Source organism: Chiloscyllium plagiosum, unplaced genomic scaffold, assembly GCF_037043375.1.
Source record: "Chiloscyllium plagiosum isolate Xiang-an unplaced genomic scaffold, Cpla_swu_hap1 HiC_scaffold_42, whole genome shotgun sequence".
NCBI lineage: Eukaryota > Metazoa > Chordata > Chondrichthyes > Orectolobiformes > Hemiscylliidae > Chiloscyllium > Chiloscyllium plagiosum.
The window spans coordinates 7,267,218-7,290,283 of NW_028270180.1; the positions used below are offsets into that span (position 1 = coordinate 7,267,218).

The 23,066-nt window shown below is 44.0% G+C and overlaps 1 protein-coding gene across 4 annotated transcripts in view; it reads right to left on the reverse strand.

The window, feature by feature from the left end:
- Positions 1–23,066, reverse strand: part of LOC122542541 (proline-serine-threonine phosphatase-interacting protein 1) — a 107,702-nt gene that overhangs the window by 45,123 nt on the left and 39,513 nt on the right. For all 4 annotated transcript variants that reach the window (XM_043680394.2, XM_043680393.2, XM_087982161.1 and 1 more), the window contains exon 4: positions 1,088–1,122. In XM_043680394.2, coding sequence (XP_043536329.1) covers positions 1,088–1,122 — 35 coding nt within the window. The remainder of the gene's footprint in view (positions 1–1,087; positions 1,123–23,066) is intronic.

Below are 23,066 nucleotides of genomic sequence, written 5' to 3' on the forward strand. Positions count from 1 at the left end.
ACATTATTTTCCATCAGGGATTTAAAAAGTAAATATTCAGAGTGTCGAAGCTTGTTTTTTTAAAACAACGTTGGATTCCTTGTGGTGAAGGTCCAATAAAACCAAGAAAAGGATTCAAAATTATTGTCTTTTTAGCATTAGTTTCATTTTTGGGGAGTGGGGTGCGAATGAATTGGCAAAGGGGTGTTTGAGACAAAGGGAAAAACAGATGAATCTCTTAGATTTAATAACTTTGCACAGTTCCTGAAAATGTTCTTATTTTAGTCTCAAAAGTTCTGATGACACCTATAACCCACCCCAAGCTGAACTTGGTGATTTATGTCATGTAAAGATAAGGAAGCCAACATTAGCTGAGACAAGCAAAATAAGTGCAAATTGATAATACAAATCCTCCAAGACTCAAGAGCTTCTGGTGTGTAAGGATTAAGAGTGCATCGTGGTGCCCTTGGCTTCCTCAGTTGCTCTTGGTCAGAAGGTTGCACATTCAGATATCCACACAAGGGCTCAAGTCATAAAGATTCCATTGGTGAACACAGGGGCAGGAGGAGGCCATATAGCCCCTCAAACCTGCTCCACAATTCAACGAGATCATGGTTAATCTCTTACCTCAATGTAACGTTTTCACACTATTCCCATACCCCTTTGATATATTTAATACATAGACAGAGATCTTTTGATCTGCCTTAGACTCGGCCAATGATTGAGCTTCCACAGTCCTCTGGGGAGAGAGAATCCCAAAAATATTTACCACCCTCTGAGTGAAGAAATTCTGCCTCATGTCAACACATGATTCAGAGACTGTGTCTCCTGGTTCTGGATCTCCCATCCGGGGCAATATTCCGTATCTACTCTAGAATTTTGAGTGTTTCAGCAAGATCATCGGTGCAGTTTCATGTATGTGATCAGGGTAACCAAGCCCTGCAGCTCATAGTAACTGGATGTGAGATACACGGGATAAATAAAAATAACCATTCCTGGTTCAAGGTGATACTTACATCTGAGCAAATGGATATCATTAGAAGAATCCCATAAAAAAGGTAAAAGTAAATGTATATGACAAATACAGATTCCAATCTCTGCTACTTACGTTGCTTTAGACTGTCAAATGCTATTCGTAGAGTACTGAAAAAGAAACCAGAGGAGACTTCATCAATAAAAAAAGATATATGCCTTAAAAACTTAACTCTTTTGCCAAGCTTCTGCCTAACATTTCTTTATGCAGCTGAGTGTCAAATTCTGTCAGATATTGCTCTAGTGAATCACCCTGAAAATATATAATTGTATCAAAAGCACGGCAGGAGCTTAATGTGTTTTTTTTAAAGCTTAGTACATTTTTCAATTAATCAAATCCTTTCCACCTTTTCCCTAATGAGGGGACTATTCTTTTTACAGTAAAGCTCTCTCAGTTTAACACAGAATCCCTACAATGTGGAAGCAGGTCATTTGGCCCATCGTATCCACGTTGCCCCTGCAAAGAGCATCCAACCCAGACCTCCCCCGCCTTATCCTATCCATGTAATTCTGCATTTCTCATGGCTAATCCATTTACTCTGCACAAAAGATTAAGCGTTGACTATGTAGTGTGCGTAATGTGACTTTGTGATTGGTAACTCTTGTTTCCGGCTTTTGATCTTATTTGTTGAAGGGAATGTGGGTGCCACTGACAGGAATGAGCAATAAATGCTGGCCCAAACTGCTATGGAGAAGGTGATGGTGAGCTATCTCCTTGAATTACTGCAGGTTACCTGCGGTTAGATAGGAGTGCAAGGTATTTGATCCACGGACACTGAAGGAGCAGTGATATGGTTCCAAATCAGGATGACATGGGACTTGGTGGTGGTGTTCCTCTCTACCTACTCCCCTTACTCTTCCAGGATGGTCATACATTTCAGGGTTAGAAGTCCACATCAGGATGGGACCACATCATCACGTCTCACACACGTGAGGACAGAGGTCTTGCATGGTTATAAAGTGTTGCCCTTTAGAGGGGATTTCAAGGTAAGGCCTTGTCTACCTGCTCCCAGTGAAGATGGGGATGATGTTGAGGAAGTGCGGGACCAAATGGGCAGACGACATTTTTCATCTGAGCTCATCTGGTGTTATCTTGGGAGAGGGCTGCCATTCCCAGCTTACGACAGCAGTACAGTTCTACACTTAAACCTGTTTCAGCAGGTCATACACATTAGTAAGTACCCAGAGACCTGGACAGCATGGTAGCTCAGCGGTTAGTACTGCTGCTTCACAGTGCCTGGGACCCAGGTTTGATTCTACCCTCAGGTGGCTTTCTTCTTGCATCGGTGCGAGTTTCCTCCAGGTACTCTGGTTTCCTCCCACAGCCCAAAGACCAACAGATTAGATTGGATTCCTTACAATATGTAAACAGGCCATTTTGCCCAAAAAGTCCACACTGACCCTCGAAAGGGTAACCCTCCCAGACCCATTCCCCTATCCTATATTTATCCCTGACTAATGCACTTAACACTATGGGCAATTTAGCAAGGCCAATTCACCTGACCTGCACATCTTTGGACTGTGGGAGGAAACCGGAGCACCCGGAGGAAACCCACGCAGACATGGGGAGAATGTGCAAGACAGTCGCCCAAGGTGGGAATCGAATCCAGGTCTCTGGCACTGTGAGGTCGCAGTGCTAGCCACTGAGCCACTGTACCACCTTAATGATGTATACTAAATTTCCCATTGTGTTCAGGAACGCGCAGGCTCAGTGGATTAGCCAGGCAAAATGCAGGGTTACAAGGAGAGGGTAGGCAGCTGGATGGGATGCTCTTCAGAGGGTCCTAAATCCTTCTAAACTATTTGTTAAACCACTCCCTACCATTGAACTCCAAATTCTCGCCATTCTTTGAACGGGGAGGATTATTCGTAAGGGGGAGACAAAAAAAAATCAACTTTTGTGCAGTGAAGACTGGTTAATGTTGTCCAGTTCGATTCATGTTGGAGTCAGAGTTTTACAGCACAGAAAGAGGTCCTTCAACCCGTTAGACTGAAGGGTCTGTTTCTGTGCAGTACATCTCTATGACTATGTCTGTGCCACTCTTCAAACATCTATCCATTCATTCATTCTAATCCTATTTACTGCACATGACACCTAGCCTTGTAGCTACTGCATTTCAAATGCTCATCTGAATACATCTGAAAAGTCTTGATAGTTCTTGCCTCTCACCATCCTTTCAGCCAGTGAGTTCCAGACCACCACCCACTAGGTGAAAACTTTTGCCTTGAATAAGCTCTAAACCTCTTGTTCCTGTGTCCTCTGGTTATTGACCCCTTTACTTGGGAAGAATTTCTCTCTCTTTATGTTCCTCAGAGCTATGTTCACTTCGATTGGATTCCTCCCTGCCCCCTCCAGAGCTTGGTCTGCTCCAAAGAAAACCAGCCCAGTCTGTCTAGTCTCTTTTCAGGGATTAATTTCTCCAGCCCAGGCAACATCCTGATGAATCACTTCTGCACCCTCTCTAGTGCAATGACATCCTTCTTATGGTGTAGTGATCAGAACTGTACACAGTACTCCAGCCTAACTGGTTGCTGGGAATTCATTAGAAAGGCCGGTGTGTACTCTGCAACTGGGAAGTTCTTGCAACACCGTGGGTAGCGTCCCTGCCTCTGAGCTAGGAGAAAGTGAGGACTGCAGATAGAAGCTCTGAGATAGGAAGCTCCAGGTTGGAGTCCCACACCAGGGACTTGGTCATATAAAGGTACGTTCACAATACAGCCAAACAGGTCAATGACACATCCTTCAAACGACATCTACTGATAACAGGCTAGTGACAAATTTCAGAAAACAATTAGCTCTGGAAGCAATGTTACCATCTAATGCAGTCTGAAGGGATGTGCAAGACCCATTGGAACAAGGGAGCAGACAATGGATATTTTAATTAAAAGGTCAATTGGGCACAAATTGTTATATAAAAATGTCAGGAGCTGGTAAACAGTGACTCATGTAGTGTGCTTAACAGATATCAAGTGCTCACTAAAAAGTGTGAACCTGGATTCAGTTCAAAACCATTTCTGTTGTAAAACACTACGAACACGCTTTGTCAGCTTCTCACAATGCGACGTGTTAAAAGAAAGAATGAGAAGCGTACTTGATAGCAGTATTAGACAAAAAAAAACAAACAACAGTCCTTCAAAAAGGATCTCTGAACCCAGAACATTAACTCTGCTTTTACTCCACAAATGTTGCCAGACCTGTGGAGTTTCACAGTAATTTGTTTTGTTTCATAATTTCCAACATCTGCAGTCCTTTTGGTTTTTTGACTAGTATGAGGCAGTCTCATTAATAAAATGTGAAACATTAGGAAAGGGTGTGTGATAACTGGGTCGTTGAGTTAGCTTCAGTCCTCACTAGGAGAGTTACTTACTCAGAGAGCTGGAGCTGGGAGACAGTTTCAACTTCACAAATTTCAAAACAATAATAAAAAAAAAGTGGGGTCACTTTAAAAACACAACCAGATCCTGCAGAGCTTCCTTATTTCTAACTATTGACCCCATGGGCACTTACTTCACCAAAACAGTAATTTTCAACTCCCTTCCTGTGAGATAGGGTTCAATTCCGATACGGATGGAATTTCTCCAAATCCTGGGGACCTGTGCCCCAAATTCCAAAAGACAGCATTGAGTAACAACAATAAACAGTGGGCTAATATTTTTTAAAAAGTAGTTTTTCTTTTAAAAAAAAGAAAAGTTGCCATAGTTCCAGAGGATCGTAGGGCTGCTTAGAGAGAGATGACTGGTGATGGTTTGACCTGGGGTCACCATGCCTCAGGAAAAGGGGTGAAGTTGAGAAGGGGGAACCGCCACGGTAACCCTAGCCAGTAATGGGAGAGGTGTCAGTTAGCTGGATTGCAATATATAGCAGAAGGCAACAGAGAGAGTTTAATTCCCATACTAACTGAGGTTACCACAAAGACCCCATTCTCACTGCTCCCCTGAGGCATGGGTGACCTTTGGGTTAAACCCAATCACCAATGACCCCTTCCTGAGAAGACAGAGTGGGACTAGCAACAGGCACAACTGATCACTGAAATCCAACCCACTGCTCCCACTTTCTTCCAATATCCTTTGATCTCTCTAGCCCTAGGAACTATATCTATACCTTGCTTAAATATCGGACGGACGTCTGACATTTTCAGGAATCCTCATTTCGGAAACTTGTTTTTAGTTTGTCACAGGATCACTCTGTCGCCCTGATCAGTCAAATTATGGGATGCCTGAAAAGCCAAATTTATCTGAAGCTGGCAATCCGGAATGCATAGAGTAGAAAAACAAACCAGAGGTGGGAAATCCAGAGATGGAAATTACAGCAATGTTACAGCAGGTAAACCTGTGGGAAAGCAGGGCATGGCTTCACCAGACAAACCAAGATCACGTAGGAGTGGGCCATTCGGCCCCTTGAGCCTGCTCCACCATTCATTGCAATCATGGCTAATCTGATGTCTATTATGTCCACTCTCCCTCCTGATCAATAATCTACCACTATCAACTTTAGGTTAGCATTCTGGAGACAAGTTCAAATCTCACCAATTGAGCTGGCATGTTTAAATGGAATTAAACCAGTAAATCTGGAGTTAATAGCTAATCATTATTCTTGGTGAATAATGAAGCTACTGGCTAGATAATGTACCAGGTGGGTTGTAGGATTATTACAAGGGCTCATGTTACACAATGACCGTGTCCCTACCTCAGCTCCACAGTTGTGATATAACATGCCTAAACAGGTTGACTAAAATATCTATAAATCCATCGGTTTCAGTAATGCTCTTTGGAGAGAAGACTAGACTCCAGACTCATGCCACTGTGGTTAACTCTTAAATGCCCTCAGAAATGGTGGTGGCCAGCCACTTTGTTGTTGGCACCTCAATACCACATTCTCCTGGGTAATAAATGTCCTTTAGGGAAGGAAATTGGCCATCCTTACCTGGTCTGGCCTACATGTAACTCCAGACTCACAGCAATGTGGTTGATTCTCAATTGTCCTCTGGACAATTAAGGATGGGCAATAAGAACATGAGTACCAAGAGCAGGAGTAGGCCATGTGGTCCCTTGAGCCTGCTCTGCCATTCAATATGATCATGGCTGATGTTTTCCTGGACTCCGCTCCACTTACCTGTCCTCTTAGGATAACTCTTAATTCTTTCCGTTCAAAAAAATCTTAACATTTACTGAGGAAGCCTCAACCACTTCACTAGGTAGGGAATTCCATAGATTACCCAGAGGATTGCCAAAGAAATTCCTTCTCAATTCAGTCCTAAATCTGCTCCCCCTAATTTCGCTCTCTTGTCAGAGTTTCACCTGTGAGTGTCTATCTTATCTATACCCTTAATAATTTTATGTTTCTGTAAGATCCCCCCTCATTCTTCTAAATTCTAGTGAATATAATCCCAGTCTACTCAGTCGGTCCTCATAAGCCAAACCCCTCAACTCCGAAATCAACCTAGTGAACCTCCTCTATACCCCCTCCAATGCCAGTACATCCCTTCTCAAGTAAGGAGACCAAAACTGCTCGCAGTACTCCACGTGTGGCCTCACCAGCACCCTATACAGCTGCAACATAACCTCCCAGCTTTTAAACTCAATAAATGCTGGCCTAGCTAGTGACACCCTCATCCTGTGAATTAATTTTAAAAATGCTAGCCAACCAGTATCCATTCGATAGAATTATGGCTAATCATCCAACTCAGTCTCCACAGAATATCATAGAATCCCTACAGTGTGTATTTCTTCCAATATCCTTTGGACTCTCTAGCCCTAGGAACTATATCTATACCTTTCTTAAAAGCCTTCAATGTTTTAGCCTCAATAGTTTCCTTAGGCAGAGAGAATTCCAAAGGCTCACCACTGAGTGAACAAAATTTCCCCACCAACTCTCTCCTGAAAAGCCTATACCTTATCCTTAGACTGTGACTCCTAGTTCTGGACTCCCCAGTTAAATTGGGAACATCCTTCCTGTATCTACCCAGTCTAAGCCTGATCGAATTTTATAGGTTGTTATATGAGATTCCCCACTCATTCTATTAAACTGCAGTGAATACACAAACAAAAAGCTGGTGCAGGAGTAGGCCATTCGGCCCTTCAAGCCTGCTCTAACATTTAAGAAGATCATAATCATGCAATTTCAGTATCCCACTCCTGCTGTCTCTCCATACCCCTTGATCCCTTTAGCTGCAAGGGCTACATCCAACTCCCTCTTGAATATAACTAACAAACTGGTCCCAACAGCTTCCTGTGGGAAAGAATTCCCCAGGTTCACAACTCCGAGTGAAGAAATTCTTCCTCAACTCAATCCTAAATGGCTTACCCCTTATTCTTAGACTGTGACCTCTAGTTCTGGAACTTCCTCAACATCAGGAATGTTCTTCCAGCATCTAGCTTGTCCAGCCCCATCAGGATTTTATGTTTCTATGAGATTCCCCCACGTCCCATTCTTCTAAATTTCAGTGAATTCAAACCCAGTTGATCCAGACTTTCTTCACATCAGTCCTGCCATCCCAGGAATCAGTCCGGTGAACCTTCGCTGGACTCCCTCAATAGCAAAGAAGATCCTTCTTCAGACTAGGAGACCAAAACTGCACACAATACAAGGTGTGGCCTTACCGATATAGTCCTAACCACCTCAGTATCACTGTTCCAGGAATCAATCTGGTAAACCTCCTTTGTACTCCCTCAATAGACATAACATCCTTCTTCAGATTAAAAACTGCAAACAATACTCCAGCTACTCCAAATACATATCACTGCCCGAACATTCAATGCAATGGGTCACATTATCATCATTAGGATTTTTGATCCTGAATATTAGTCTATTCCTACTCTGAAGCTTCTGTATTGGACCTTGAAGTCCAATATTATGTGCCAGAGTTTAAAAAAAAACATTTTTACACGGTTATCCTCCGTCTGCTTTGGAAACTTTAACTGGAAACAAGTGTGTTTTCTGAGAAAATATTTGCATTTAATTTACATAAACCACAAAAAGAACTTGGAAGCAAGTCATTTAAAAAAGGCTCAATCACAGTGAAATTTCCATTGAGTGAGTTTCATAGAAGGAAATGTTCAAATAGTGTTCATTCTCTTCATAAACAAGATTTTGTTCATGACTTTTCCATTAACCTGGGTTACTAGGTTATAAAATGGCACTCATTTCCTCCTGTATAAATAATCTGAAATGTTTTAAAGCAGCTAAAAATGTGAGTTTAATAAGCTTCATAGAGATGGAGGATTGGTCTTTTGGAGAAGTCCATAAGATATAGGAGCAGGAGTGAGCCATTTGGCCCAGCAGTTCTGCTCCGCCATTCAACGGGTTCATGGCTGATCTGGTAATCCTCAACTCCACGTTCCTGCTTTCACCACCTTGATTTGCCACAACATTTTCTGAAATTAATCAAAAGGCTTCATTTTCCTGCAAGTACCACTGATGATCAGACTGATCACTAGCCTTCTTACTTTCCCCTCATTGCTATCTGGTATTTGACCAGTTACTATGGTAATTCCCCATCATTCTTGCAGACTCTAGTGAATATAGTCCAAAGTGATCCAGTCTTTTCCCATCCATCAGTCCCACCATCTCCATCCAGTAAACCCTCTTTTTACTCCCTCAATAGGCAGAATTGATCGGTGAACGGTCTAAAGGGTGTGCATTCTGAGAGAATGACATCACCTGGCAATGTTCATGCCATTCTCTGGCTCATTTAACAAAGCAATATCTTGGCCAATCAGAGTCCACTTGCTAATTCTCTTCTCTCACAATATAAAACACTGTTCCCCTTTTCTTTTTACGAGAATACTAAAGTCAACATGAGTTCAAGATGAGAGATTTTGACAAGGTGTGTATTTTTAGCTGTACGCAGTTCTGTAGAGCCAAATAACAGTTTTATTTGTTCCAAAACATACTCTTTGACTGTCTTCAATCCTACCCCACATCAAAGATTAAGCAGTCAGCCTGTGTGAAAGACCCATCAATGACGTTTTTAAAAACATGAGTTGTAGGCAAGCATAAAGAGATAAGATGGTGCTTTCATGGCAAAGCGGAGTTCAATAATTCCCCCCCCCCCCACCAAAATGTGTTCAAGCCTGCACTCTACCACTTCATGCTATAACCATTGATGACCTGTCCTACCCTCTCATTTGACTCAGTGGTTAGCATACTGATCTCCATGTCACAAGACACAAAAGTAGAAATTGCTGGAAAAACTTAGCAGGTCTGGCAGCACCTTTGGAGAGAAATCTGAGTTAAGGTTCCAATTCCAGTTCTGTGGAAGGGTCACTCAACTTGAATTGTCGACTATTTCTCTCCACAGATGCTGCCACACCTGCTGAGCTTTTCCAGCAATTTGTTTGTGTTTGATTTACAGCATTCGCATGTGTTTTGATTTTTATCCACCTCACAAGACTCTGGGTTCAAGTTCTGGAGCAGGACTTCCGTTCTTAAAGCAATGTATACTGAGAGAGTGCTGCACAGATTAAAAACTCTGATCTCACCACACAGCCTAAATGACTTTAGAAAATCTCAGTGCTTTTTTTTTTATTAAAAAAAGGAATTCACATTGATACTAAGAAATATTGTGTTTTAGGTTGTTACCTTTACTAACTCACTCACCAGCTCACTATATTTAAAAGGAGAAAGTGAGGACTGCAGATGCTGGAGATCAAAGCTGAAAATGTGTTGCTGGAAAAGCTCAGCAGGTCAGGCAGCATCCAAGGAACAGGAGAATCAACGTTTCGGGCATAAGCCCTTCTTCAGGAATGAGGAAAGTGTGTCCAGCAGGCTAAGATAAAAGGTAGGGAGGAGGGACTTGGGGAAGGGGTGTTGGAAATGCGATAGGTGGAAGGAGGTCAAGGTGAGGATGATAGGCCGGAGTGGGGTGGGGCAGAGAGGTCAGGAAGAAGATTGCAGGTTAGGAAGGCAGTGCTGAGTTCGAGGGTTGGGACTGAGACAAGGTGGGGGGAGGGGAAATGAGGAAACTGGAGAAATCCGAGTTCATCCCTTGTGGTTGGAGGGTTCCTAGGCGGCAGATGAGGCCCTCTCCAACCGTTGTGTTGCTATGGTCTGGCGATGGAGTCCAAGGACCTGCATGTCCTTTGTGGGGTGGAAGGGGGAGTTAGTGTTGAGCCACGGGGTGGTGGGTTGGTTGGTCCGGGTGTCCCAGAGGTGTTCTCTGAAACGTTCTGCAAGTAAGCGGCCTGTCTCCCCAATGTATAGGAGGCCACATCGGGTGCAGCGGATGCAATAAATGATGTGTGTGGAGGTGCAGGTGAATTTGTGGCGGATATGGAAGTATCCCTTGGGGTCTTGGAGGGAAGTAAGGGGGGGGGGGGGAGGTGTGGGCCCAAGTTTGGCATTTCTTGCGGTTGCAGGGAAAGGTGTCGGGAGTGGAGGTTGGGTTGGTGGACCTGACGAGGGAGTCACGGAGGGAGTGATCTTTCTGTCCTGAACCCCACTGGTCCTCACCTACCACCCCACCAACCTCCATATACAGCGTATCATCCGCCGTCATTTCCGCCACCTCCAAACGGACCCCACCACCATGGATATATTTCCCTCCCCTCCCCTATCAGCGTTCCAAAAAGATGTGGCCTCCTATACATTGGGGAGACAGGCCGCTTACTTGCAGAACGTTTCAGAGAACACCTCTGGGACACCCGGACCAACCAACCCAACCACCCCGTGGCTCAACACTAACTCCCCCTTCCACCCCACAAAGGACATGCAGGTCCTTGGACTCCTCTATCGCCAGACCATAGCAACACAACGGTTGGAGAGGGCCTCATCTGCCGCCTAGGAACCCTCCAACCACAAGGGATGAACTCGGATTTCTCCAGTTTCCTCATTTCCCCTCCCCCCACCTTGTCTCAGTCCCAACCCTCGAACTCAGCACCGCCTTCCTAACCTGCAATCTTCTTCCTGACATCTCCGCCCCCACCCCACTCTGGCCTATCATCCTCACCCTGACCTCCTTCCACCTATCGCATTTCCAACACCCCTCCCCCAAGTCCCTCCTCCCTACCTTTTATCTTAGCCTGCTGGACACACTTTCCTCATTCCTGAAGAAGGGCTTATGCCCGAAACGTTGATTCTCCTGTTCCTGACCTGCTGAGCTTTTCCAGCAACACATTTTCAGCTCACTATATTTACTAAAGACTGGATTCCTGTTCATTCATAACCCTTCACTAACCTGTTGTTTAATATAACATAGTAAAATATTTACAAAACTATTACAAAGTTAAAAAACACACATCAGGTTCAGTCCAACTGGTTTATTTGGAAGCACTAGCTTTCAAAACACTGCTCCTTCGTCAGGTAGCTAGTAGGGTAAGATCATAGGACACAATTTATAGCACAAGATCATAGTGTCATGCAACGAATACGATATATTGAACAAACCCAGATTGCTTTAAATCTTTCATCTTTTAGAATATGTTGTAAATTTCGATTAATTGATATGTAAATTCCAGAACTTCTTTCAAGTCGCATTCCCAAAGTCACATTCTAACCTTGAGTCACTGGTTCAATTTCCAAAGTAGGCACTACACTACACACAAGCATATACACATCCCCTTCCATACTCTCACACTCATGCAGAACACACACACACACACACACTCATGCAGCACACACACACACACTCATGCAGCACACACACACACACTCATGCAGCACACACACACACACACACACACACACTTATGTTCTGTTACACACTCACACACTGCACCAAGCACGCACACACAAACTCTCTCCTTCACATGGATGCATGCACAAACTCTATGGCGTGAATGTGCATTTGCAGATACATTCTATTTTGCTGAAAAAGCACAGTCAATCCATGTGACATTTTATAAATCCCTACTTTGGAAACAGAACCAGTCTGACTCAAGATTGTAATACAAGACAGACTCTAACCTCACACCTTTAATGCATTGTCTGAGCTGAGATGTCACTTTTTAAAAAAAAAAAATAAAACCTTAAGTCCTCGAGGTTGTGACTTGGAAGAAGTTCTGGCATTTACATATTAATGAACCGAAACCTGCAACCCATTCTAAAAGACTAAACAGCAATCTAGGTTTAATATATTGCATCAGTTGCATGATCAGACACTTGATCTTGTGCTATAGATTCTGTGTCCTTTGATCCTGCCCCACTAGCTACCTGACAAAGGAGCAGTGCCCCAAAAGCTAGTGCTTCCAAATAAACCTGTTGGACTATAAGCTGGTGTTGTGTGATTTTTAAAAATGTTGTCCACCCAAGTCCACTGGCATCTCCACATCATGACCTCCTAATTATGCAAACAGACCAGATATACACTCTTAATCCCATCAGTAGTGGCAGCCAACACTTAGCACCGATCTCCTGTGTCCCAGGACAAAAGCCCCTCAAACCTTTGAATACTATAGATAAAACAATGTAACACCACAGTAGTGGAATTTTAATCTATGTAAGAACCGTGCATAAAGGGACTCTTGCAAGTGCTATATTTCATGATTCTTTTGCCACCTCAAACTTGTGCCCTTTGCAGTTGCTGAATAAAAGGAGGATATTTTCACCACTCACCCATTTCAGTCATTATGTGATTACATTCCCACAATTTGGTCATTATTCTTCTTTAACTGGATTCACAAAAGCGCATTGCTGTTTGTGGGAGCTTGCTGTATGCAAATTGCCTGCCCTGTCTGTTTCCAATGGTTGCCACATCTAATATTTATGCAAGATGCTGTATGATTGCATGTCTTTCTTGACGTTGTTATTGCTACAGTACAACACCAGGGTGCTGATTAACCACTGTAGGCTTGCATATGCATCCTTCTGTCAACAGGCAAACTATTACAGAAACAAGAATCTGGCTGATCAGTTCAAGTCACAAAGGAACAAGTCACTTTGCGAACACAGCTCAACCTAGTAAATTCTCCTGGACACACCTCGGCAAAGCTCCCATCTTGAGCTCATCATGACATCAGTATTCTTGTAAATGGAAAAGAACAACAACATTTTACATCGAGAGAGAATAGAATTACCAAGTGGAATCTGATTGGTCAAGGTCTTTCTTTGTTAAATGAAACATTGAACAGAACGAACATTGGCATTCTCTTGACCATGCCTGCTTTAGGCTGCTTCCCGGATGGCAAATGTTAAAAAAAAAATCACACAACACCAAGTTATCGTGTAACAGGTTTATTTGGACCTCTTGGGCAAAGTATTGAAAGACCTTTTAGATCATCCTTTGATGTCAGTGGTTGGCATGATTGGGGGGGGGGGGGGGGGGGGGGGGAAGAAAGGTGAAGAGACTGGGAGAATGACTTTGAGAGCAGGACAACAATTCATTAGGTTTCCAAAAATCAGAATGGAACCAGATTATTTGTCCAAAACTTGTCAAAAGATGAACAATGCTAACTGTACAAAAGCAACTTTTGCCCAGGGCAGGTACATGTAGAAACCAAACCTTCACTGGCATAGATATGCTTTGGAGAAACCCTGTCTGGTTTCATCATTCAAATGCACTGAACAGCGTGACATTCACGTTTTTACAGAAGAGGTAATTACCTTACTGCCACAGGAAGTAAAACTTCAAGTGCAAGTAAACATTTAATGTATTTCAGGTTAATCTCAGTCATAAAAAGTGACCTTCTATAGATATGTAATCTCATTCTTTCAGGTTTTAATTGTTTGAGATTTTATTTTTAAAACTTAAACTTTCTGTTGCTCTTTCTGGCTTGATAAAAATGTTCCTACCGTTTTCTCTACATGCAACATTACATGAACAGTTCAAATGAACAGGTGAGAACGTAAGTGAGAATGGTGAATTTGCACACACAATCGGGAAGGAGAGATCACATCCAGAAGTGTGACACAGCCCAAGTGAGTGTATAGTTCAGGGAATTTGCAGAGAGTGTGGGAATTCAGTGCAGACGGGGAAAAAGAGGAGGAGTTTTTTTGCTTGCTTTTTGGCTCAGTTTCAAAGATCTTTTAAAAATAGGATAAAATCGAAGCTCAGAATCAAGAGTCTAGCCCAAAAAGGTGACATCACGGATAAATCTTAAGTTCACTGGTTGGTGATAGTTACTAATTTAACTATCTATTGTAAGTTACCTTCATATTGAACGTAAATAGGGGAAATATATACAGGCTTTAAAATTAAAGATCAGTGTGAAAACTTTCTACAAGAACCAAAATCAAGCTGTAAGTACCAAATATACACGTGAGTAATAGTCAAATGTTTTCGATTACTTTTTAAGGTTAAATTTATAGGGTCAACTATTACATGGATATTACTTTTAAGGGGCTGCAATTCATACCGCATCATTAGCAGAAGTCCAAGTGATCTCGAAATGAATAAAGAAAAACAATGAATTATGGTAGCTCTGAAAACCTGGAGCAGAATACAACAGTTAGTAGACTGGAAGACCAAAAGTAGAGCAGAACAACCGGCAGAATTAGATTAGATTCCATTCCATTCCATTCACAGTGTGGAAACAGGCCCTTTGGCCCAACAAGTCCACACCGATCCTCTGAAGAGTAACCCACCCAGACCCATGTCCCTCTGACTAATGTCCCCTTACACTATGGGCAATTCACCTGACCTGCACATCTTTGGATTGTGGGAGGAAACCAAAGTACCCGGAGGAAACCCACGCAGACACGGGGAGAATGTGCAAACTCCACACAGACAGTGGCCCCAAGTTGGAATCGAATCTGGCACCCTGGTGCTGTGAGGCAGCAGTGCTAACCACTGAGCCACCATGCCACCCCAGAAAGCTGGATCAGGATGTGATGGTCAACACACTGACTCAAAACATTGATCTGCTATCTGTGAAGAACTAGGGACAACTTTTACACAAGATATGGAAAATTCAAGGTTATTTGGCCAAAAATAGGGGGTCGACCTTTACATGAGATTGATTACTACTTGAGTATGTACTGTAATGTCAAGTCAGGCATCATTTTGGCTCAGTGGTTAGCACTGCTGCCCCACAGCACCAAGGACCTGGCTTCGATTCCAGCCTCGGTGACTGTCTGTGTGGAGATTGCACACATTGTCTCTGTCTGTGTGGGTTTCCTCCGGGTGCTCCGGTTTCCTCTCACAATCCAAAGATATGCAGATTAGGTGAATTGGCCATGGTAAATTGCCCATAGTCAGGGGTAAATACAAGGGAATGGGTCTGGGTGGGTTACTCTTCAGGAGGGTTGGTGTGGACGAAGAGCCCGTTTCCATACTTTAGGGAACCTAATCTAAAAACATCATAGTGTCGCACAGCATGGAAAACAGACGCTTCAGTCCAACCAGTCCACGCCAACTACAATCCCAAACTAAACTAGTCCCACCTGCCTGCTCCTGGCCCAGATCTTTCCAATTCATATATCAATCCAAATGTCTTTTAAATGTTGTAACTGTACACAGATCCACCACTTCCTCAGGAAGTTCATTCCAAATGAGAATCACCGTGTGTAAAAAAAAAATTGCCTTTTTTTTTATAAAAAGAAAAAAGTCTCTTTTTCTCTCTCACCTTAAAAATGTGTCCCCTAGTCTTGAAATTCCCCATCTTGGGAAAAAGACGACTACCATCAACTCCATCTATGAATTGAAAACAAAACAAATGCTGCTGGAGATCACAGCGGGTCAGGCAGCATTCATGGAGGGAGAGCTAGCTAATGTTGAGTCTCGATTACTCCAGAGCTGATGTGTGGAGAGGCTAGCATTTACGTTGCAAACGTATGTGGGGGAGCTAGTGGTCCCCATTGTAGTTCATAGCAATCACATCTGTAGCAAGTGTTGTTGCCTGAGGAAGTCCAGCTCCTCAGTTGATGAGCTGGAGTCTGCGCTTTGAACACTGACACCTCAGGGAGGGGGGATAAAAAAGTTACCTGGACGCATGTTTCAGGTGGTAGTCACGCCCTTTAGATTAACAACATAAATTTGATCAGGGAGCAGAGGCTGTGCCTACCAGTGAGGCAGTTAGAGGGATCCAGGCAGTCGTGCTGAAGGGCTCTCCGTTCTGGAGCTTGACTTAACAGGTTCGAGATTCTTGCTGCCTGTGTGAATGAGAGTGGGGCCTGTAGGGGGAATGAGCAAATTGACTGTAGCACTGGTATATGGAGCCATTCAAAAGGGGTTATTAAGAGAAACATATTTGCAACTGGAGAAAATATAGTTAGGGAATAGATTAGATTAGATTACCTACAGTGTGGAAACAGGCTCTTCGGCCCAACATGTCTAAACTGACCCTCTGAAGTGTAACCCACCCAAACCCATTTCCCTGACTAATGTACCTAACACTATGGGCAATTTAGCATGACCAATTCACCTGACCTGCACATCATTGGACTGTGGGGAGGAAACCGGAGCACCCAGAGGTAACCCACACAGACATGGAGAGAATGTTCAAACTCCACACAGACAGACAGTCGCCAGAGGCTGGAATCAAACCTGTGTCCCTGGCACTATGAGGCAGCGGTGCTAACCACTGAGCCACCGTGCCACCCTAAGTAGACATTGTTCTCTATGGCCAGGATCGAGAGTCCCACAGGCTGTGTTGCTTGCCTGGTGCAAGGATTCAGGATCTCATCTGGAACCTGGAGTGGGAGGGGAATGATCCAGTTGTCGTTGTCCACATAGGTGGCAATGATATATGCAGAAAGAGGAAGGAGGTTCTGCTGAGAGAATACGAGAAGCTAGAGGCTAAATTTAAAAGCAGAACTAAAAAAGGTACTAATCACTGGATTACTACCTGAGCCATGAGCAACTCGGCATAGAGGCAACAAGATTAAAAGTAGTGAGACTCAAAGATTGATGTGGGAAAATGGGTTCAAATTCAAGGGCATTGACATCATTACTGGGTAAGGAGGAAGCGCTGTTCCGATGGTATGGACTTCACTTGACTCCTACTGGGACCAAGCCCTGGCTGACTGCATAACTAGGGTTATAGATGGGGCTGAGTTGGTGGACAAGTTCAGTTGCATGCAAAATTATTGAAAATGTTAAAATGGGGGAAGGTCCATCTCCCGTGCCACCCTCACCCCCTCTCTCCCCTCCCAGAACAAGAATAGGTTCCCTCTTGTTCTCACCTTTCACCCCACCAGCCTTCACATGCAAAGAATAATCCTCTGCTATTTTCGCCAACTCCAACATGCGCCACCACTAAACACATCTTCCCTTCCCTTCCCTTCCCTGCATTCCGCAGAGATCATTCCCTCCAGGACAACCTAGTCCACTCCTCAATCACCCAAACACCTCTCCCATCACACACGGCACCTTCCCATGCAATCGCAGAAGGTGCAACACCTGCCCCTTTACCTCTTCCATGCTCATCATCCAAGGCCCCAAATACTCATTTCAGATTAAGCAACGTTTCACTTGTACCTCTTTCAATTTGGTCTATTGCATTCAATGCTCCCAATATGGTCTCCTCTATGTCGGAGAGACAAAACGCCGACTGGATGATCGCTTTGCTGAGCACCTTCGGTCTGTACGCAATCAGGTCTCGGACCATCCAGTGGCTTGCCACTTCAACACAATCCTGCTCCCATGCCCACATGTCTGTCCTTGGCCTGCTGCAGTGTTCCAGTGAAGCTCAACGCAAACTGGAGGAACAGCATCTCATCTTCCAACTAGGCACGTTACAGCCTGCCGGTCTCAACATTGAATTCAACAACTTCAGATGATTATCCCATCTCGACCCCTCTGTTTTCATTCTGCTCTGTAATTTTATTTCATTTATTTTATTTACTTTTTTTATTTTTTTTCACTTCTGTACCTGTTATTTCTTGATTATCTCTCTTTCTCTCGCTCCCCACTCTCTCATCACCTTTTTCCTCTCCTCTTCCCCCTTTGCTACCCTTCTCCCCTGTTTTCCATTTTGCCTCTGCTTCAACCATTTCCCCCCCCCCCATATCTTCAGCCTTGGTCATTCACAGCTCCTAATCTCCCTATAATCTCTCTATGCACTGTCATTATCACCTCGTGATTGCTACCTTTACTTCTGGAGCCATGACTCACTTTCCCTCAGCCGAATATAAATACCTCCCCATTTCTCCCTTTTTTTTTAGCTTCGACAAAGGGTCAGTTAGATTCGAAACATCAGCTCTTTTTTCTCCTTACAGATGCTGCCAGACCTGCTGAGATTTTCTAGCATTTTCTCTTTTGGTAGGACTAAGAGCATTGTACTTAAATGCAGGCAGTACACAAAACAACGTTTATGAGCTTGTCGCATGTATCGAAATGGTCAGGGATGATGATGTGGGTATCAACACACAGCAGGTGCAGTGTTGTGGATATTAGAGATATGTCTGCAAGAGGATCAGGGGTGGGAACTAAACATTCAAGGGCACATGTCCTATCTAAAGGAAGGGCAGAAGGGACAGGGTTGCCTCATTAGTAAGAAATGAAATTAACTCAGTATAGAGTCAGAAGGCATGGAATCTATGTTGGTAGAGTTGAGGAACAGCAAAAGCAAGACCCTGATGGGAGTTGTGTAGAAGCCTCCTAGCAGAAGTCAGCATGTGGGGAAGAAAATAAATCCGGAAATAGAAAAGGCATGTAAAAAGACACTGTTGCAATAATCGAGGTGAACTGGGAAGATCAGCATGGTAGTGGAATTCAAGAAAAGGAGTAGGTGGAATGTCTACAAGATTTTCTTTTGGAGCAGCTTATAGTGTACCCCACTAGGAAACAGGTAATTTCTGGACTTGGTGGTGTGTAATGCTGCAAACTTGATTGGGAAGCTTAAGGTGAAGGAATCCCTCGGGGCAGTGACCATAATATGATGTAATTCCAATACAGGGTCACTTCTAACAGAGTAAAGAGTAACCACTAACACGAGGGAGGAGCTGACCAGAGCAGATTGGAAGGGAATCCTGGCAGGGAAGAGAGTGGAACAGCAATGGCAGGTGTTTCTGGGGCTAATTCAGTGAGCACAGCAGAAATTCATCCCAAGGAAGAAGAAACATACTCAGGGGAGAATGAGGCTGACCAGGGAAGTCCGGGACAATCTCAAAGAAAGTGCACACAATGTGAAGATTAGTGGGAAGCTGGAGGATTGGGAAGCCTTTAAAAAAAAAACAGGGGATAAATAAAAAAAAACCCAAAAAATGAAATATGAAGCTAGCTAGTAACATAAAAGAAGATTGCAAGTTCTTTTTAAAAACAGGTAAGAGAGGCAAGACTGGACACTGGACTGCTGGAAAAGGAGGCTAAAGAAGTAATAGAGAACAAAGAAATGGCAGAGGAACTGAATAGGTACTTTGTATCAGTTTTCACAGTGGAATACACCAGTACCATACTAGAACTTAGAGTCAGGGGGCAGGCTGAGTGTAGTGGCCATCACGAAGGAGGTGGTGTTGGGGAAGCTGAAAAGGTCTGAAGGTGGATAAGCCACCCAGACCAGATGGACTATCCCCCAGGGTTCAGAAGGAGATAGCAAAGGAGAATTTGAGGGCATCAGTGGCGATCTTTCAGGAATGACTGAAGTCAGGGAAGATCCCAGAGGCCTGGAAAACTGCAAATGTTACACTGCTGTTAAGAAGGGAGTAAGGCAGAAGAGAAATGTAAAGGCTGGCTAGCCTGATATTAGTCATTCGAGATTTGAGAATCCAATATTAAGGACGACCTTGTAGAGTATTTGAAAGCTCATGGCAAAATAGGGTAGAGTCAGCACGGCTTCATCAACAGGAAGTCATGCCTGACAAATCTGTTAGAATTCCTTGAGGTAATGAGCAAATTAGTTAAAGGAGAGCCAGTGGATGTGATCTTTTTGAATTTCCACAAGGCCTTTGACAAGGAAGCTGCACAAGAGGCTGCTAGTCAGAGTCCATGGTGTTAGGGGCAAGGTACTGGCATGGATAGAGCACTGGCTGACAAGCAGAAGGTAGGCTTAAGAGGGGTCTTTTTCAAGAATGGCAGGTAGGTCTGTGTTGGGAACCATAACTATTCACATTATACATTAACAACCTGGACAAAGGAATGGAGGGCATTGTTGCTAAGTTTTCAGATTTCATAAAGACAGGTGAAGGGACAGATAGTGTTCAGGAAGTGGGGAGGCTGCAGAAGGACTTGGATAGGTTAGGAGTGGGCAAAGTAGTGGCAGATGGAATACAATGTGGGAAGGTGTGAGGTTATGCACTTCAGTAGGAAGAATAGAGGCATAGACTGTTTTCTAAATGAGTAAAGGCTTCAGAAATGTGAAGAGAAAAAGACTTGAGACCTAGTTTATATTTCGCTCAAGGTTAAGATGCAGGTTCAGTTGGCAGTTAGGAAGGTAAATGCAATAACAGCATTCATTTCAAGAGGGCAAGAGCAGAGATCTAGTGCTGAGGCTGTAGAAGGCTCTGGTCAAACCACTTTTGGAATATTGAGAGAAGTTTTGGGCCCTGTATCAAAGGAAGGATGGTGGCTGGAGCCCAGAGGGGGTTTATAAGAATGATCCCAAAAAGGATGGAGGGCTTCTCATATGGACGATCAGTTGAGGACCCTGTGTCTGTACTTGACAGAGTTTAGAAGAATGGAGGGGGCGATCCAATTGAAACTTATAGACTACAGAGAAGCCTGGAGTGAGTGGGTATGGCGAAGAGGTTTCCACAAGTGTGTGTGTGGGGGGGGGGGGGGGGAGAAGGGGGGGGGGGGGGGGGGGGGAGACTAGGACCAGAGGGCACAGACTCAGTGAAAGGATGACTGTTTAGAACGGAGCTGAGGACGGGTAGTCAATCTGTGGACCGCTTTGCTACAGAAGGCTGTGGAGGCCAAGTCATTGAGTGTATTAAAGACAGAGATAGATAGATTCTTGACTGGTAAGGGGATCAAGGGTTACAGGAAGGCAGCACGAGAATGGAGGTTGAGTAACATATCAGCCATGATCATACGGTGGAGCAGACTCAATGGGCTGGGTGGCCTAACTTTGCTTCTATGTCTTATCGTCTTTTGGTCTAAGTTCACAATTCTTCTGTCTGACTGGTGAAGGAAGACAATTGCTTGCTCGGTTTACTCATGAGGGTTCCGCACTGTTCCCTTTCGGGGTTTCACGTAGGTAGACCACTGTTGTGGTTAACCAGGCATTAGCAGCCACCATTCCTCAGTCTGCTGTCGCAATCTTTGAATCTCACTCATTTCCATTTCCCAAACCAATTGTAAGCATAGGATCAGGGTACTGATTTGCAGTTAACATGTTCAGATTTAATTAATGCCATCAACTCCCTATTGGTGATCTAGCTCTGTTGGTGTTTGCAGCTATTACTACATTCAAGAGGCCATTCCACTTTTGAGAGGTTGGACAATGGATTGCTAGTGGGCTGCCTCACAGTAAAGCCATTTCCCAAAGGCTCACAGAATAATTCTTGAAATTGTCCTCATGACTGTACAACACAGGAACGGAGGCCAGTGCAGTTGTACCGAAGAGACAACACCAGTGTGACCATGTGGAACACTAATCCTATTCCTTATGCAGTTTAGCATCTGCTCAGGCATCAAGGAGGCGATACCTCAGCACGTACGTCAATAAATAGAAGTACAATAATAAAGCTTGTTTTTGCTATTAGATTAGCATACAGGACCTTTAACTCTGACAATGCAACCCATCAGTCAGAGCAGCTTCCTCAAAATGTTCTCCAGGATTATGTCCACAGGGCTCTGGAGTGTGATTTAGAACCAGAGGGGAAAAGACTAAGAGCCATCCTGGACTTCCAACAGCCAGAGTGCTGCAACGGTGTCTTAGTAAGAGGCAACATCTTCAGGGACAGAAGTAGTGTCGGGGAGGGGAGGGGGAAGGGGAAGGGGAGTGACTGAAGGTGATGGATGTGCTGACAAAATTCACAACAGCGTGATCAGCAGCCGAAAGCAAAATTAATTAGTATGAGTGGAATCCTTCGTACGAAATGATGCTAACACAAAACATAGGTTGATGAGGTCTGTAAGCCTTTGTTCCAACATAAAATGTAGTTTGTGCTGGGAGAGGAGGCTAAATTCTGTACAGGAATCCCATGGGGGTGAAGATTTGGGTGTTACAATCTCTGACAGAGAAAGAGACTGCAGATAGGGAACCAAGACCATTCAGAATCTCTCGGGTAGGCCAACAGCAGCTCTTTCTCTTTGGAGAGGCAGATATCCAGATGTTATCACAGGCACTAGAAGACTCCGATTTACTATTGCTTTATTGTTAAAACTAAAATTCAGTAGCAGTTTCTATCCTTCCCTTTCAAATCCTTTAACTATCCAAAGAGCAACTCAGTATCAGGGAAAATCCCACTTTGTCTTTTGTTAATATTGAGAAACCCACTACCAAACCAGCCAATTGACCGACCAACAAGAACAATTCACAACCCTGACCTCCCAGGGATGTGTAACAAAATGAAAATGGGAAGACAATCTAAAATGGAATGGAGTTGGGGAGATAATACATCCCAGCCCCAGTGGTACCCACCTCCCTCTGCTCTTTCTTTCCTTCCTTTAAAAATCAACCAATCAATCTGCTCAGATTCATTAATGACACCTTTGGGACATAAGGATTGAGCTAGGACCTACTAGCTGAGAGTCAGAGATGTACAGCATGGACACAAACCCTATGATCCAACCCGTCCATGCCGACCAGATATCCCAACCCAATCTAGTTCCACCTGCCAGCACCCGGCCCATATCCCTCCAGACCCTTCCTATTCATATACCCATCCAAATGCCTCTTAAATGTTGCAATTGTACCAGCCTCCACCACATCCTCTGGCAGCTCATTCCATACCTGTACCACCCTCTGTGTGAAAACGTTGCCCCTTCAATCTCTTTTATATCTTCCCCCTCTCACCCTAAACCCATGCCCTCTAGTTCTGGACTCCCCAACCCCAAGGAAAAGACTCTGTCGTCTATTTACCCTATCAATGCCCCTCAATTTTGTAAACCATTATACAGGTCACCCCTCAGCCTCCGACGCTCCAGGGAAAACTGTCCCAGGCGGTCCAGCCTCTCCCTGTAGCTCAAATCATCCAATCCTCGCAATAGCCTTGTAAATCTTTTCTGAACCCTTTCAAGTTTCCCAACATCTTTCTGATAGGAAGGAGACCAGAATTGCGCGCAATATTCCAACAG